This window comes from Natrix helvetica (genome assembly GCF_964273705.1).
Source record: "Natrix helvetica genome assembly, chromosome: 1".
In the NCBI taxonomy this organism is placed as follows: Eukaryota; Metazoa; Chordata; class Lepidosauria; order Squamata; family Natricidae; genus Natrix; species Natrix helvetica.
In genome coordinates this window covers 343,163,292-343,181,461 of record NC_138548.1, presented here as the reverse complement: position 1 = coordinate 343,181,461, position 18,170 = coordinate 343,163,292, and the positions used below count along the sequence as shown (strand labels likewise).

The 18,170-nt window shown below is 44.3% G+C and overlaps 1 protein-coding gene across 1 annotated transcript; it reads left to right on the top strand.

Annotated features, from left to right (window-relative positions):
* Window positions 1-9,053: 9,053 nt before the first annotated feature.
* On the top strand, window positions 9,054-17,877 carry LOC309389337 (uncharacterized protein). The gene is made up of 5 exons (XM_081947594.1): window positions 9,054-9,246; window positions 11,765-11,838; window positions 15,105-15,137; window positions 15,738-16,406; window positions 16,913-17,877. The coding sequence occupies exons 2-5, from the start codon at window positions 11,805-11,807 to the stop codon at window positions 17,452-17,454; spliced, it is 1,278 nt and encodes a 425-aa protein (XP_081803720.1). The 5' UTR covers window positions 9,054-9,246; window positions 11,765-11,804; the 3' UTR covers window positions 17,455-17,877.
* The last annotated feature ends 293 nt before the right edge of the window (window positions 17,878-18,170 follow it).

Below are 18,170 nucleotides of genomic sequence, written 5' to 3'. Positions count from 1 at the left end.
TTTAACTACTGTATAAGAAATACTAATGATCTGATGGTCATTTCAAAAAATAATTTCTAAGCGAGAATCTAGAAGCCAAGGGGAACATAGTGTCAAATTTCATGTTTGTAGGCTTCACAGTTCCGGAGGTTTCATGATGCCGCGAGTGGTTTTCGCTTATATATATATATATATATATATCGGCCAGGGGCTCTGCGTAGCCTATCAAAGGTTTAAGCACCTTCAAAAACAAGCAACCGCACAAGACGGACAAAAGAAAGAACCGAGAAATGCACAAAGCAGCCCTTTTCTCCCCCCCAAGCCAGCAAGCAAGTCAAGAGCAGCGAAAGCCAGGGAGCGCGGAGCGATGAAAGTGCTGGATTAGATCCAGAGAGACCAAGTCCACTTTGTGCAGTGTGACGCCCTCTTTCTTGCCCAACCGATCTCCCTCACCGGGCTGTTGTGTGCAAAAGGCGAAAGAGAAGAAGCATCGCCTGGAGCAAAGTCCACGTTTAATGCACAACCAATGCACCAAATAAGCAACAGTAGCTTGGACACACACACACCCCACTTGCCCCCAGCGATCTCCCACTACATTGCACACATATAAACACAACCCCAACCAGCCTGGCTTCTGCAATCACGATCACCCCGCTGGCGACTCTAAGGAGCCTTTTAATCCAGCCGGCAAATCTAGTTCCCCTGAGTTCCCCATCCAGTTCCCTGCCTAAACCCGGTACCTTCGCCTCTCCGCCTTTTTCCCAGCAGCTGTGAACGGTCCAGACGGAGAAGCCGAAGCGCCTCCGGCCCGGGACAACCAGGCGGCGCTGCGTTTAAAATGATCAGGTAACTGACAGATGGAGAGGTGGGGGCGGCGCCTCCTTTCGTTAGCCACGAGAGCGCGGCGCCCTCTGCTGGCCGGCTGCCTCCCTGCCCCGAGCTTGACTCATCCCGGGCTTCTGCCGTTGTACGAAGCGGCTCTCGGAGGGAGTGGGGGCTGGGACGCATTCGAGCTTACGGACAAAAGGGTGCATTTACCTCAGCCTTCCCTGTATGGGGGTTAATTAATAATGGCTACAGTAACTCTATATGCTTTATTCTAAAGGACAGCCCTATATTTCCGAAAACTGTCCTTTACGTTTACTTGATTCCATTATTTTGTTTTTAGGGTTTGCCCTCGAATTTTCTCTTACAAAACAAATATTTTTTTTATCCTAAGGAAGTTCTTTCAGGTTTGACCTTTATTTTTTCCCAAGAAGATTTGGTCACTGTAGTTGTAGCTGCTATATTCTATAGTTTTCCCTCTGATCCGTTGACTAGGGGGCGCTGTCCTGGCTCCTGATTGGTTACCTGTTTGACAGCCAGTATATATAAAGAGCTGTCAAACAGGGCTCAGCTGTTGCCAGTTAGCTGAGATGCACGAATTGTGAAGTGCCGCATTTGGCAACCTGTTAGCATTAAAACTGTTAGCCTTTTGAAGTCCTGGCTCGCCTCCGTTTATCCTCCCACATTCTCCTAACTAGAACATTAGCGACGAGGATTGGATACTGAGGCGGAGCCCAGGCAGAGCTGATAAAAGTCACTAATCACAGAGCTGAGTCACGAGAGCTGAATTCCCTCAGAGGAATCACTTGAAGAGAGGTCGAGCAAAGTCACAAAGCCTACGAGTACTGCCGTCTGATTATCGACTGAGCAAACAAGTTACCTCAGAATGGCTTCAATGAATACGCTAGCAGTTTTTAACGGGGCCACAGAAACCTGGGACGCATATATTTCCCGGTTTGAATGTTTTTTAGAAGCCAACGATTACACGGAAAAAGTTGTGTTTTCTAATTTTGGGTGGCATGGAGATGTTTAATATTGCGGGCACGCTAGTGGCTCCCCAATCCGTACAAACTGTGTCATGGGATGTGTTAATGGCAAAAATAAAGAATAATTATGCTCCAACACCATTCTGCACAGCGCGCCGGCATGCCTTTTATAGGAGAAGCCAGGTGAGGGAGAAACAATTAATGAGTATGTGGCTGCTTTTAGGGCCGCTGCTCTACATTGTAATTTCAGAGATTTAGATGATGTCCTTACGGACCAAATTGTCGGTGGTGTACGAGACCTCCGCATACAGCGCCGCCTCCTGGCCAAACCTGAACTAGATCTGCAGACTGCGCTAGACGAGGCCAGAGCAATGGAACTGTCAACACGAGCGACAGAAGCCTCAAGTCGCAGGAAAACCTCTTGACGTGCATCATGAAGATATCAGCAATGAAGAGTTGGCTACTGAGGACGACTGAAGGCGGAGCAGGCCAGAGGTCGGCAGGGTAAGCCCCCAATTACCTCGAGTAATTGCCCTGGGTGCGGAAGTAAACACGATGGAGCGGAGTGCCGCTTTAAAAACACAGTCTGCCTCGGTTGCGGGAAACATGGTCATTAGCCAAGGTCTGCAGGGCAGCTGCGCCTTGCACTAGTGCACCTCACCCAACAATAGTCAATATTACAGGAAGCCATCCAAATACGTTAAGGGGGCTACGTCCAGTAAAAGGGAATCCTGTTTCTCTATCAATGAGAGCAGGGAAGAGACTGGAATTGACCAGATTACCCATAGTCCGAGGGGAAAAATTTTTATAACAGTAAAATTGGAGGGGCAGTCCTGCTCTATGGAGGTAGACACAAGATCAGCTGTCTCCATAATTTCTTGGACGACTGCTAAAAGACTCATGCCCAATTTGATTCAGACAAGGTTGACACCGTGCCTGTTAAATCTAAGGGATTTCCAGGGAAATCCCATTCCGGTTTTAGGTAAATATTTTTGTAGGGTACAATTTAAACAATTTTGCAGGGAGTTACCTTTAATTATAGTCAAAGGACCACAACCAAGCCTATTAGGGTTGGAGTGGTTCGAAGCCCTGGGATTGAGAGTGATGGGAATTGACCAGATTCAGTGTACCCCATATCTAGATATGTTGATTATAGAGTTCCCAGAAGTTTTCGGGGAAGGTTTAGGAAGATACACTGGCACCCCAATTTCAATTAATTTAGATCCGCAGGTTCCTCCACGGCGTCTTAAGCCGTGCAGGGTGCCTTTTGCGTTAAAGCCTAAGGTTGACGTGGAAATAGATAAGTTACTGACTCAAGGGGTGCTAGAACCTATTGATCACGTCTGTTGGGAAACACCTATTGTGACCCTGATTAATAGTGATGGGGTCTGTGCGCATATGCACTGATTTTAAATGCATTTTTGAACATGGGTTGCAACAGAGCGCATACCCTGTACCGTGGTGTAGCATCTGCTGCATTCTCTGGGGCGGGGGACAATATTTGCTAAATTGGACCTAGCACAGGCATATCAGCAGTTGCCTGTAGATGAGGCAACTGCTGAGGCCCAGACTATTGTCACGCATAGGGGCGCATTCAAGTGCCACTGACTCCAGTTTGGAGTCAGTGTGGCTCCTGGACTTTTTCAAAATCTCATGGAAGGATTATTGCAGGGCATACCAGGCATCGTCCCTTATTTCGACGACGACCTGGTCTCGGCACGTTCCCTAGCCGATCTACTGACCCGCCTCCGTACCGTACTTTGCCGGTTCTGAGACGTTGGTTTGAAGTTAAAGACAACCAAATGCCAGATCACGGTGCCTCAGGTCGAATTACTGGGATTTTTTAATAGACGCAAAGGGAATCCATCCTACCCCTGACAAGGGGCAAGCTATATGACAAGCTCCGACGCCAACCACTAAAGCTGAGCTACAAGCTTTTCTAGGACTTTCAAACTTTTACAATATTTTCCTACCGCATAAGGCATCACTGGTAGAGCCCCTACACGTTTACTAGCTACATCAGCAAAATGGGTGTGGGGAAAGCAGGAAACCGCGGCTTTTCAAGCTGTATAAAACTTCTTCATGTCCAAAAGCGTTCTCCTGCAATACGATGAATCTCTACCTTTAGTGTTGGCATGTGATGTGTCCCCTTATGGGGTTGGCGCAGTCCTGAGTCACCGAATTCCGTCAGGACTAGAGGTTGCATTTTTCTCTCGCACTCTTTCTTCGCCAGAAAAGAACTATAGCCAACTTGATCGTGAAGTATTGGCTATAGTGGCAGGAATGAAACATTTTTACGGCCGCCATTTCCACTTAGTGACTGACCACAAACCGCTATTAGGCATCATTGCTGGGGACAGACAAACTCCTCAAATTCTGTCTCCACGTTTCACCAGATGGACTGTCTTCCTGGCGGCCTATAACTATACTTTACATTACAAGCCAGTAAACATATTTGCCACACCGATGCTTTGAGCAGGTGCCCGTTGCTGACGACCCGACGCCAGCCTCCACAGTTTTGCTGATTTTGCAACTGAGAATGACTGAATGGTTGTACTCAGGAAATACCCATAAACTGATCCAGATCAAGCTAGTGATGGATACCAAGTTGGGAGCAAAAGGGATCTTTTCCTGGGCCTGGTGATGTTCAACGTTTTCCCCTGTCCAATCGTGTCCAAGTCCAAGGGGCAGTTGCTCACCTCCATTCCTTAGCTGAGTGAGACAGTGTTGTCCAAAGACATTTCTGTGGTCATGTGACCAGCATGACTCTATGCTGAGACTCACAGAAAGCTGTTATCTTCCCACCACTTAGGTGGTACTTATTTATCAATTAACATTTGCTTGTTTTCAAACTGCTAGGTTGGCAGAAGTTGGGGCACTTGGGTGTTGAATGTAAAGTCTTAGGCAAGAAAAACCAAAAGTATACATATAGATTGGGTAAAACCAGGCTGAATAGCAGTAATTGTGAGAGGGATCTTGGAGTCTTAGTGGACAACCAGTTAAATATGAGCCAGCAGTGTATTGCAGTAGCCAAAAAAGCCAATGTAATCCTAAACTGCATTAACAGAGGAATACAATCAAGATCAAGTGAGGTACTAATGCCACTCTATAAAGCCTTAGTAAGACCACACCTAGAATAATGCATCCAGTTTTGGTCACCACACTATAAAAAAGATGTTGAGACTCTAGAAAAAGTGCAGAGAAGAGCTACCAGGATAATTAGTGGCCTGGGGACTAAAACATATGAAGAACGGTTATACAGGAACTGGGCATGGCTAGTCTAGTGAAGAGAAGGACCAGGGGAGACATGATAACAGTGTTCCAATATTTGAGGGGCTGCCACAGAGAGGAGTGGGTCAAGCTATTTTCCAAGACACCTGAAGGCCAGACAAGGAATAATGGATGGAAACTGATCAAGGAGAGATTCAATCTAGAAATAAAGAGAAATTTTCTGACAGTGAGAACAATCAACCAATGGAATAGCTTGCCTTTGGAAGTTGTGGGAGCTTCATCGCTGGAGGCTTTCAAGGGGAGATTGAACTGCCATTTGTTGCCGATGGTGTAGGGTCCCCTGCTTGGCCAGGGGGTTGGACTAGAACACTAGATGACCTACAAGGTCCCTTCAAATTCTGTTAATCTATGTAATCATTCCAATCTAACAATGAAGGGAAGAAGGATTGAGACCTGAAGTTTGAAAAAAGCTTGTCAGCTCCAATGTTAAGCTCAATGTCTTTAACTAGTGAGCCATCACGCCCCCTAAAGGAGGGAACAGACTTGTTGTTTGCGGACCAGAGGGCAGAACTACAACTAGTGATATCATCGCTCCAAGAAAAGAACTCAGGGTAGAGAGGCGGGGCCTGATGTCACTACGACACGACATGCAATCTTGGGGCTTCAGGATTGCTGTCGATATCTCTGTTGCTGAACATCCTTTTGGATCTAAACCGTTCTGAAGGAACGGTGATAGAGAAGGGCATGTACTGCTGATCTCAGGGGCATTGCAGAGCCTCTGATCGATCCAGGAAAAAGCTCTTTTTGCCAGCTACAAGAGAAGCAGCCAAACTGGCTGCAGAAGGTTGGGACAGACCCCTGAAATGGAAGCAGAATAGGAGAGACAGTGTGTCGGAATGGTGAGAAAAATCCTTATCATTAGAGAAGAGAAAACCCAAAAGACTTAGAATTAAAATAAAATTGAAGACAGAAGGAAGCAAGCAGCGAATTAGCCCTGGTTTAAAACTATCATGTTATCTTTTTCACTTTAATTTTGTTTGTTTTCTATGGATGAACTTTTTACAAATGCCTCTTACTTTTAAACTGGACTGGTCTTTTTTCCCCCTTCTTCCTCTATACTTTTTCCATTTTTTGTATTTGTGGATTAAAAGTTTCTTTCCTCGCAAGGCTTGGCTGGATCGTAATCTTTAAATATTTTTTTTCTTCTCTTCCAGAGTTTGGAGCTTAGAAAGAGTGGCAAAAACAGAGGGAAAGGATGTAACACTGCCATCTAGAGGCTAGAGGCTTGCCAACATCTGATAATACAAAGCTATTGGCTTTGTTTACTGAAAGGGTCAGTGGAAAACGTCTTATTTATACAGGTGTTTCTTTGAAGGAAAGAGAAAGCTTTGACCTGAAAAACTTTACTGAATTTGTTTGAAACCTAGCAAAAGCCTTGGATGTTTTAGTGGCAGTGTTTATAACCTGGAAAAATGGCCCAATATGAAGAAGAAAAGGGACTAACATTGCAAAGAATTATGCTAGAAATTCAAAAAGTCTTAATAATCACAGAGAGAATTGAAAATAGACTTGAAATTATAGATCAAAATACAGAAAGTACGGAGGGAAGAGTAGAGAATACGTATAAAACAACAGTGAAATTTGAGGACAGAGTTCAAAAAACCACAGAGACATATGAAAATGATAAGAAAATTATTGACACTGACAGCAAATCGAGAGTGGAGGGAAATGATAAGTGCGAAATACGGAAAGGAGAGATCGATGAACTGGAACTCTATCTCAGATGTCAAAATATAGATGAAGAAAGGGGAGAAAATTGGCAGAAACAATGAGAGTAATTTCAGCAGAAGCACCTGTGATAACAAAAGTCAAGCTGATGAAAGGAACAGATAGAGGGTTTCAAATCTTTATAAGATGTGCAATGAATAACAAGTTGTCAAGAGAAATCCACATAAGACTTATCAAGAAAACACTTAGAATGCAGATTCTACAAATGGCAAGAGATATTGGACTGTATTATTTCTGGAAGGATACAGGATGATGAAATGAAATGTCACAATAAAATTTAGTTAAATGTAGTTAAATTCTGAGTAGTATGTGTAAGACAAAGTCTTAGCTATAGTCAAATAAATGATCAATAATGATAATAAAGCATTTATATATACTAGATTGATAATATGAAATTTTATACAAACTGTAAGTGAGGATGATGGAGATGATGTTGAAAAACCTTTTTATAAAAGATAAATAATTCTATATAGAATAGAATATAAAGATGTAATATCATTGGATGATTTCAGGATGATATAATGAAATGCCATAATATAAATTTTCTTCAAATTTAATATGTTTCATATAAAAAGGATGTAATAATAGCTATGCTTAATGGATGTTTAACAATTATAACAATTTGTATACATGTATATTAGATTGATGATACTAATAATGGAAAAAACATAGAATTGAAAATTATTAAAGAATGTTATCAATGTTAAAATAATAGAGTGACTTAGAAAAGGATATAAAAATTCTTTATTATTGGATATATTGAAGATGATATAATGAATCATTATAATATAAATGGATACATATTTAGAATACCTTGTTTAAAATGGAGAAACAATAGTGATAATCAAGTTAGATATTAGGAAGAATCTTTGAATGGGAAGAGGTATTAATCAGTGGAACAGACTGACTAATGAAGTGGTATGTTCTCCTTCCCTGAAAGTCCTCAAACAGAAACGGTCCAAATTGCATTACCAAGTATTGCACTGAATGGAAGGTTGGATCAGATGACCTCTGAGGCCCCTTCCAACTTCATGAGTCTATGATTAATACAGGTGTAAGCGAGGGAGAACAAAAAAGCTTTAGAGGCATTAAGTAGATTGACAAGAAAGCTGCTTGTCTGACAGATTTAAAAACAACCTTAACCACGATGGTTGCTAGAAATCTCCATGGATTTGTCAGAAAGAATCCTCCCCTTTTTATTTTATTTTACTTCCTAATTGGATTAGAGGCTTAATGGTTGGTTTGAAGAATGCTGACACTTTGATTTCACCCAAGGTAGTAGACAGTGTTCCTTGTTATCTGTGATCAACAAATTTATGTATTGACCTAAAGCTATCATTTGTTGAGCAACTCAGAGTTAGCTACATTCACAACATTCTCCAAGGCTTTTTTGAGTTGTGGCTGTGTCTTCATCCCTCACTTGAAGGTTGGTCCAGCCTTCAGGATGAAACATATTACACTGTTTAATAAACAGAGCAGGACGGGGTGGTAATTTTACATGGAAATAGCAGATAAGAAGAGAAAAAGGGAGGCCAAAAAATGGGATCACCCAAACTTGTGTAGTCAACAGTTTTGTCAATGGGAGTGAGGGAATTCTGAATGAATGAGTAAAATTCAGATTCCTGGTGTTTTGCATTTCTGAATGTAATTTCCATTGCAACTTGCAAGCTTTAGACTGATGAACTACATCTCTGAGAAGGAAGATTGGCTCTTTGTCACATACAAATGTCAGAACCCCCCCCCAATAGCTCTGAATGTTATTTTATTTTTGATTTATTTATATATCAAACATCTTAACCATCCATCTCCCTCCTGGAGGGGTTCTTGCCCTCGCTCTGAATCCTTTATACAGAAAAAATGTTTTTTTTAAAGCTAAAATCTATGGAAAGTGGCTGGGTAGGGAATAAGGTCTCCATCTTCCAAATAGTTGCTGATGGGAACCTATTTCAGTCCATTGAAACCCACACAACTTAAAGTTGCCAAGTTTAGCATTCTGTCAGCATTCTATGATCAGCTGTCAAATTTTAATATTCACCCAGTATTAACTTCCAAGGCCAGGCAAGGTCAGCCAAGAGCTTACAGGCACACATCTTCTTTACCTAATCGGCCGCTTTCTCCGCCGGAGACCGTTGTTCGAGCCAGCGGAGTGTCTGCCTGGCTGCGACCACTAGGGGGCTCTGCACCTAGGAAAACAGCGGTTTCCCCCCCCCTCCGCTCTCTCGCCTCCTCTCGCTTCCTTTGTTCCGAAGCTTCCATCCCCGACTACATCCGGTCTCTGCAGCTGTTCGGCCACCATATTGGGGTTGCTCGCCGCCCGTCAGGCCTCGGCGCCACTTCTCCTTGCGGCCGCCCGACCAGGCGACTGCCCGGGGCCCGGATCCCGCTCCGACTGGCTCCTTTTCGATCCCTGATTAGGCGGAGGAGGTCGCGAACGAAGGTTGGTCTTCCGTGGGATCCCAGACCCTCCGCTCTCCCTGCCCCCGAAACCGCAGGGCAGGGGGACGGGTGGGAAACGGGTGGGAGGTCAGGGCGCGGAGCGGGAGTGGAGCGGGACCCGGGCTCCGTGCTGGAGTGGGCAGCGCAGCCTGGCAGCCCAGAGGGGATGCCCTCTTCTCGGGACCCTCTGCCCGGCTGGCGACCCACAAGGCGGGGAGACGAGTGGGTTCGTCCAGGAGAGTCGGCCGGGGCTGGGAATTGGGGGAACGGGGTGTCCTGCCCTGCGGGGAAAGGGGAAGCTTGGGTGGGCCTTGGCTGCCTCTCCCCCCGGGTAGGATGGTCACTTTCGTGCCCTCCACCCTCACTTCCTGCTTTTCGGGAGGCTTTCCTGGCCGTCCCCCCTTCCCCGGTGGCGAGGGGAGAGGTGGGCCGCCGGGGGCGGGCGATGAGTCATACTAACCGTCCGCCTTGGCATCTGGGTTCAGCAAGCGAAAACGATGAGAACCGCTCGATTGTCGTTTCCCTCGTTGGAGGTTCAACAAACGGAACGGGTCAGCGTTGCAAAAAGCTACGAGCCGTTTTGACATCTGGAAACGACGGCTTAGCCTTTCCGCAAACCGTCTTCCTGCCTCTACCCTGTGGATGGGTTGGACTACAGTTCCCCCTGATTGCGCGGCCCAGCAGTGTTCGGGTTAGCTGGGTTATGTGAGTCCCAGAATGGGAGCCAAGTTAGGACAAGGCGCCTTAAACTGGCCTGGAGTAGAAACCGCTTGATCAAGGCAGAACTAGAGAGAGCTAGAGAATGGGTAATTATATATATGGCCTTTATTGTCATTGTATGCAATAAAGCAATGCAGAAAGTGCAAAAGAGAAAGGCCATATTATCAGCACTCATTTAGGAAGCAATAATAGGTAATGATCCCGCAGTAGTGAGTCCAAAAGTGTATATTTGATCCAAGTTCGGATTGTCCCCAAACTCCTTCCTAGTTTGCTTAGTTTTGCTTAGTTGCAGCCAGATCTGGCCTCGGACATTTGAGACCTACAATGGAAGTTAAGTTTAGAATTCCATGTAGTGGCAGAGAATAAAAGTCTAGTTGAGTTGAGCAACAATGAGAAGTAGGTATAGTTTTGAATGAATATCATATGAGTTCAAAATAGCAATAAAGAGGAACAATAAGCAGTAAACGTAGATATTCGCAGTCCGATGGGCAGGGTTTCACATAGGAAATGAGAAGTGTTCGCAAAGGAAACGAGAGGTGGTATTCTGCATTATTAGCTGATTTTTGTATATTGCAAATATAAGCTACTTTTGTGCCTAAATCCATGTAATGATACCGTAATTAACAAAGACACCTTTTGTCTAACTACAATAGGCAAGCCAGCTTTTTTTTTTTGGCTCTTTTCATGTTGTGCTAAATTGAGAGATTAAAAACTCCCTACATTTTGTTCACTACATCCATATGCTTTATTTAGTTTTGTTAGCAACACAAGGGAAATAGGTTGCCGTTGTCTTTTTCCAAGATTCCCCCACCCCTATTTCTCAATATAGTACCTGGTCCTGTATTTTCTCCCACCCAAGTCCATCTGACCGGCATGATCCTTTTGAGAAATTCAAAGAGCTTGATGCTGCCATCTGCTTAGGAGAATTACAGGAATTGGTCATGGTATTTTTTATTACTTTGTTGTAGGGCCTCTCAGAATAACAGTTGGAAGGGACTTTCTCGAGCAGGAAACCCCATTCTCTTCTTAAAAACTTCCTGTGTTGGGAGGTCCCAAAGGGAAGCCACTCCACTGGTTCTAACAGTTAGATGTAACTGTCAGAAAATTTCTCCTTAGTTCTACCTTGCTTCTCTCCTTGATTAGTTTCCACCCGTTGCTTCTTGTTCTGCCCTCAGGTGTCTTGGAGAATAGTTCGATTCCCTCTTCTTTGTGGCAACCCCTGAGATATTGGAACACTGCTATCATGTCTCCCCTAATCCTTTTTCTCATTAAACTACTAGGCATACCCAATTCCTGCAACCAGTCTTCATACATTCTCCTTTCAATGTTTCCCTTGAAGTACATTGAACTTAGTTTACATTTTGTTTTGTAACTGTTTTATCACTCTACTGATTACCTGCATGTTAAGTAAGTTTTGGGTACTTATAAGGATTTAGTAATCAACATTTTCACATGTGTTGCCAGCCACAGAAAGAGCCCAGGTTTTGTAAGTGCCAGTTGGGACACCATTACTGCAGTCATTGGTGTTTAATTAGTGTGTGGATACAGCGTGAACAGACAGCCAGTCTGCTGACAATCATGACAGTCAGTTTCAGCCCAGTCATGCCCTATGCTCAGGGGTGTATCCCCAAGTGAGCTGTGTGGTTTTTGAGGCATTATTCACCTAGCACAGAGTTGTCTGCTTTTGCATTTGAATCAAAGGATGTGAGTTCCTCTTCATGTTGAAGATTGATTAATTTTTCTGCATGGCTGCATTAGTGGCTAGGGCATTGGGGGTTAACTGACTTTCTCCTTCGCAGGGGCTGAATTCATCTTGAGGCCTTAGCAGTGGGTGAGATCATGGAGGAAAACGGTGAAGATGTGGCTTCCCTGGGTAAGGCTCTCTTCTCTATCATTGTATTATCGTTGTAATATTGAATGCTAAGGTCTGTTGAAGAAATTGTTATAGCCCTGGTTGTGAAACCCCTCATTGTGACCAAATTACCCCTTCCTGTAAAAACAAATTGTAAGAACTTCAGTAGACACAGATGCAGTGAGTGTAGCATTGATTTTGCTACGACTGGGAGGGAAAAACAAATTCTGTGACAATTGTATTTGTGAATAAGTTATTGAATATTTAATTACAAACTACTTATGAGCCAGCAGTAAGATGTGGCTGCAAAATTAGCCAAGATAGGTTTAGGCTGCTTCAGTAGGAGTATACAGGAATTTGGGATGGAAGATCCAGAGGGGCTGAGGACATGAAGTCGATCTGGAGAAATACTTTAGTAGACTTTCAAGATCCTGCCACTTTATTAGCAGTGAAAGTGTTTCAAGAGAGCTAAGTAGTTCTTGTTTCCTGAATGAGCCAGCTCAAGGGTTAGGCAGAAGAAAACATTCCACTATTATGTTGGGTTGGTTGAATTCATTTTCAATATTATGTACAGTTCTGGGCAATCCAGTTTAAAAACAATGAAGCTTTTAGATAATCTCACCACATGAAAGGTGTCTTAGGGATGCGTGGGGAGACAAGACTCCTTCTTAAGGATAAAAAAAAGCCACATGAACAGATTGTTGTGCAATCTGTTAAGAGTTCTTAAAGATCCTGTCAGCTTCTGCAGCTGCACAAGATTAATACAGTTCCAGAATTACAGTTTTTGGATAATCTAACGGTCCATTGGATATCTTAAATTAGACCAGAGGTCAGTTTTTGTTGTACTAGCATTGTTGCCCCTTAATATTTCTAGAGAGTTGAGCAGTTGCTTGCCATTCTATATTGATCCCTGTGGTTCTTGTTGTGCCAATCTCCAGATAATGTTGGCGTCCTTTCTAGTTGCAGTGGAGACTATGCTTGTTTGACATTGAGAGCAGGGCAAGATGCTTATCTGTGTGTTTTCAAGGTCTGTGTTAGTCCAGAGGTTACATAATTAATGATTGAATATCCCATCATTTATTCAGTTAAAATAACTGAAAGTTAGAGACGGCTCTGAAAGAATAATCTATCTCCAGCACCCTCCCTTGGGCCCCGGGTTTTGAGTGCAGTTTCTTCCCCCAAATTTATGATTTCTGTGGGCATCTGGTTCCCATTCCATTCTTTGATTATGCAGAGATGAGCTTTCAGCCTTAGTTTGCCTTGGCCATTAATTGGCTAAAGCAGTGATGGCTAATCTTTTTGCCATCACGTGCCTGAGAAGATGGTTTCAAGGGCAGCAAAGATGTCCATTGCTGTGGAATTCTGAGTCTTTTCTGTTGTATCTAGCACTCTGAATTACCTCCTGTAAACGAAATACAGTACTGAATTAGAAATCTGGGTGAGAGGCTGGCTTGGGAAAGTAAACTGAATCCAAAAGTCTATGGACTTACACACTGTATGAGGAAAATCTGAAAGGACCACCATAGAATGCCGTAACCTTGATTCAGTTTGTCAAAACCTGGCCAACTTGATGAAGTCGTTTCAAAAGTGAAAATGTCTTCACAAAGCCATTGCCCTGCTTAAGTATAAAAATCTAGAGGAAATGGCTGCTAGGCTTTAGGCCCCTGATGATGAACTTATGACACAGGTGGCACGCGGAGCTCTCTCTGCGGGAATGCGAGCTGTCCCCCAGTTCAGTTCCACTCCTCATGCAGGCGTGCCTCCCGCCGGCCAGCTGTTTTTCAGGTTTGGCGCAAGAGTGGGGTTCATGCGGGAGACGCACTTGCATGCGGGGGAGGGGGGAATTGCATTATTGTTGTGGGTACGCATGCGTGTGACCCCATTTTGGCACGTGATGGCAAAAAGGTTAGCCATCACTGCTTTAGGCCATTCTAAAGGGGAGTCTCCACACTGTGAAAGATATTTTCAAGATGAAAAGGCCAGGAAGGTTTGGCCCTCTGCTCCTTGGCTATTATGGTATCCATCTTCCCCATCCCTGCCAGATTGTTGCAGTCTTGTAGTAATTTCTCCATTGCAGAGAGGAGCATTCTTTTGGGTTTATGGGAGTCACTCTTTTTGGGGAGCCCAGGCTATAGGAGTTGGGTTGCAAAACGGGTGGAGCGCAGCACGCAGATGAGAAGGGCAAGGGCTTTCCATTTCTCTAGTTTTTTTTTGGACTATTCATTGAATTTGAGATCGTACCCTTATGGTTCCTGTTGTTCTTGCCATTTTGGCATTTTTGACACTTTCAGGTATGGTGGGGTGGGAGGAGGGGCGTAGGTAGGGGGAGGGACAGGTAAAGCTGGTTGAAAGATCACTTGAGGCGCCAGGGCCTCCTCCGTCTGCCCATCCTGGCTCTGATGCAGCCATTTTGTTTTGTTTCATTTGCCTCAGTAGGCTAAAATTATATTGCGTTCCTTCATCCCCTCCCAGACCTGAAGTTGCATATTTCCCCTGCCAAGAAAACAAAACAAAACACAAAACCGTGTATTTGGGGGAAAGAGAGGATTATGTCCTTATTACCAACATTTTAAAAGTAACTCACTGAAGGGATAAGTCTTTATAAGTAGTTAAGTGGTAAACGGCTCCTTTGGCATCCATTTCACAGAGAGAGAGAGAGAGAGCCAATTGCCAAGCGCCCAAAATGCAATCATGTAACTGAGGGGGGTGGATGGTGTGACAGTTGTAACTTTGAATCATAAGGTTATAAGTCACTTTTTCCAAGGCTGTCGAACTGTTGTTAAAAACAGACTGCTGTAAAAACAAACGATCAAGGATTACCTGGAGAGCAGTGTCTGTCAACCTTGGCGACTTTAAGTCCTGTGGTTGAAGTCCATAGGACTTAAAGTCGCCAAGGTTGACAAACACTGCTGTAGAGAGATTGTCTGTAGGAGGGAGGCAGCTAGGCCCATAAAAGTTCTTTTTTTAAAAAAGAAAGAAAGAAAATGAATATATTTATGTCAATCGTTTATGGCGCATAAATGACTTAGAAGGGAAATAAAGCCTATATAAGTCACAATATTACCGTATCTGTTTCTGGGGGCTAGCATGCAAAGTAGTTTCAATCTAGCTTCAGAATCTGTTTTTCATCCCTTTTTTTTTTTAAGGCAAATTTCCACTTCTCATGGTTTAACGCATACAGACATCCAGCTTTATCCCCCCACCCCCAAATGAATGCATTCCTCTTGCAATTAAGGCATCTAAAAATGACTGCCTCTAATTTTGTCTGTTTTTCTTTTCTCCTTGAGCGGCCTACATTTCAACAGATGGCAGCTACACAGGTGAGTAATTGTGGTTTTGCATGTCAATCCATGAAACTAAACCAGCCATGTCTATAAATCTGCTCTGAAACCTTGTGATTGGAATATATTATGCAACAGTGATGTATTTTCTTTAAAGGGTTTTAGTCAGGGGCTAGGTTAGTAAAGGTTTAAGGAGGGATGGAACGTTACAACTGCTTCGCACATTACGCTAGACACGCGCATTGCACCATTGTCGGCTCTTCTTTATTTATTTTTTTCATATGCAGACCCCCCGAGTCATTTTCTTGCGATCACACATGCTTTTTTGCAGGCCAACTTGTGGGAGCAAAGATGCGAGATGCGTGTCTCTCGTAAAATTTGTGTGAGTTGCAGTGCCTCAGTGTGGGGTAGGGGGGGGGGATTTCCCAGCATAACCATAGAGTACATTGTAGAGAGTGTCCCATCTATCTCTATCCGCACTCTATCATTAGGAGCTTCTTTGTTGCACCCTCCCCACTAGCACTCCTCTTACTGCGCCCAAATCAATTAAAACGTTTCCTGCTACCATTGTAAAATTCCCTGCTGCCAATAGCACCGTGTCATCTCTGGAGCACACCATGTTGTCTGATACCCTTCCAGAGACCGTGCCCATGCCGAATCACGGCACACTGACGGCTTCCTCGCAGGGCTCTTCCTCTGCCACTAAATCAAGGCGCCAGCCTGTTTGGACTGACGAGGAGACCCGGGCCTTCATCCAGGTGTGGGGTGATGACGCGGTGCAGAGTGCCCTGGCATCAAACTATCGCACAGTTGCACAGTTCCAATGGATATCGGATGAAATGCGAGCCCGGGGTTACAACAGGGATTGGGAGCAATGCCGCGAACGTGCAAAGGTCCTTCGACGGGGCTTCAAAGAGATAGTGGATGGGAACAGCAACTCTGGCCACGGACGCCGCGTGTGGCCTTATTTCGAAGAACTTAATCGATTTCTTTGCATCAAGCAAAATCTGGTCGTTCCACGGCTTTCAGGGAGCAACCCGAGGCCTCCTGTGGACCGCCGGCGTCGCGAGCACAGAGAAGCGCAAGACGCCCCCTATGAGCCATCCCCAGTAGGCAAGAACGACAAAGGGACTTTTGAAGAGCCCGACGGGGACTGCCTGTTGTTGCCTGAACCAGGATCTCAGCAGAGTGAAGCCAACATGGAAAACCAAGCGGTGTCGCCAGCAGCAAATTCTGATATTTCCATGGATGGTAGTATTGGTCCTGGCACTCCCACCGATCCTTTGCCATCCAATGACTCAGTTACTGGTGAGTTTTGCTTGGATTTGCCGTGTGTCTTTAAACGGGTTTTGTATAATATGTTGTTTCAGCCCTCTGGATTTCTAATCACCTTCTTTTCAGTTTGTTTGGATACAAAGGCAGGGGACTTAATGTCGTATCTGAAATATCATCAGATAAATGTCAGAGTTGCTAAGAGAGACTTGAGTAAAACTGCATCATTCAGGGCAGCAGTGTGTGCATTCTCTGCCTAACTCTTCCTCCTACAGACAACAGAACATGATTGCACTAAGTAAATGTTGATATACAACGGTACAATTTCAATAATACTTTTGGGTTCCAGTTTCTCACTCTTCCTTTCCCATAAATGGGGCAACCTTGGTATAAAACCTGGATTTCTTAGGGCAAAGGATATTCTTTTATAAGCATACCCGCTGACTCTGGTGTTGGCCTCCACAATGCCCCATCTCTCTCTCTCACTCTCTCCTTTGTTTTGTTTTTTAATTAAACACTCTTTTTGACCTTTGTTCCTGCAGCGCCAAATCTACGCCCTCGGCCCCTGACCGCTGCAGAGAGGATGCGTAATCTTCGTTGCCGGCAAAGAAAGAGAAGGGGGGATACTTTGAAAGAGCTGATGGAAGTCACCTCCCAGGCTACCAGTGAACTAGTCCGGACATTGTCTGACCTCACACATAAAGAGGTAGCTTCTTTTGAGCGTGCTTACAAGGAGGATCTCGCGGCCCGGAAGGACGAGATGGAGCAGAGCGCTGAGGACATTGGAAGGCTTGTAAGCGCTTTGGAATCAAGCGATCAAACTCTGAAGGAGCAGCTAAGCAGCCAGACCAGCGTACTGCAGGGCATTTTGGAGGTTATGAAAGACATTCGGGGTAGAACATCGTACAGTCCTCCGTACCCGTCACAGTATTACGATTTCCCAGGCCCTAGCATGATTCACACAAGTGGTACCTCCTCAAACGGCCAAGAGATGCCATGCTCCTCCCCTTCCAGCCTTCCATTTCCTTCCCAGCAGTCTGCCACCAGCAACGGAGATGTCTCTCCCAGGAAGCGGATGAAATGAAGCCATCAGGCAGAAGGGCACTCCTGATTTAGCGTCCTGGTGGAAAACCAATTCTCCAGTTCTTTGTTCCATATTAGGACACATATATTGCTTTCCTTACTGCCTTTCTTCTTGCATAGTTAGAACATGTTCTCATCCCCTTACGTGTGTCTCCCCACAGCGTTAATTCCAGCGTTGTGGAAACAGCCGCCAGCAAATGTACATCTAGATTTATTATTCCTCTTTTTTTTTTAGCATACCTATGTTAGTTTTCCTCCATCTTGTTTCCAAAGGAATGCAGTGTTTGATGTACAAGTATAATTTTTTTTTAAAAAATACACACTTAAAACACCTTACCAGGTACCTGTAAGAAGGTAATATATTTGAAAAGTAATAAAAACTGCACTGTTGTTCCAAGTTGTTCAACATGTGTTTGATGGTGGAGTTTTCAGGCTTTTTAGGGTTGCTAGGCTGGGTCAAACTGGTGTGCTCCGATTCAGCTTTCTGACTTTCAAAAAAAAAATGTCCACAGAAAGCTTCATATGACAGTGATGGTGAACCTTTTGGGCTCAATGTGTCAAAAATTTAAGAAAATGCCTAATTCTGCTGATGGTTCGCACACATACACATGGACAAAAGAAAAACAATTCTTTGCATAACCATTTTTTAAAAAGTGCAGTCCAATCGTATGTTAAATACAGGTAGTCTTTGACTTACAACCATTCGTTTAGTGACCT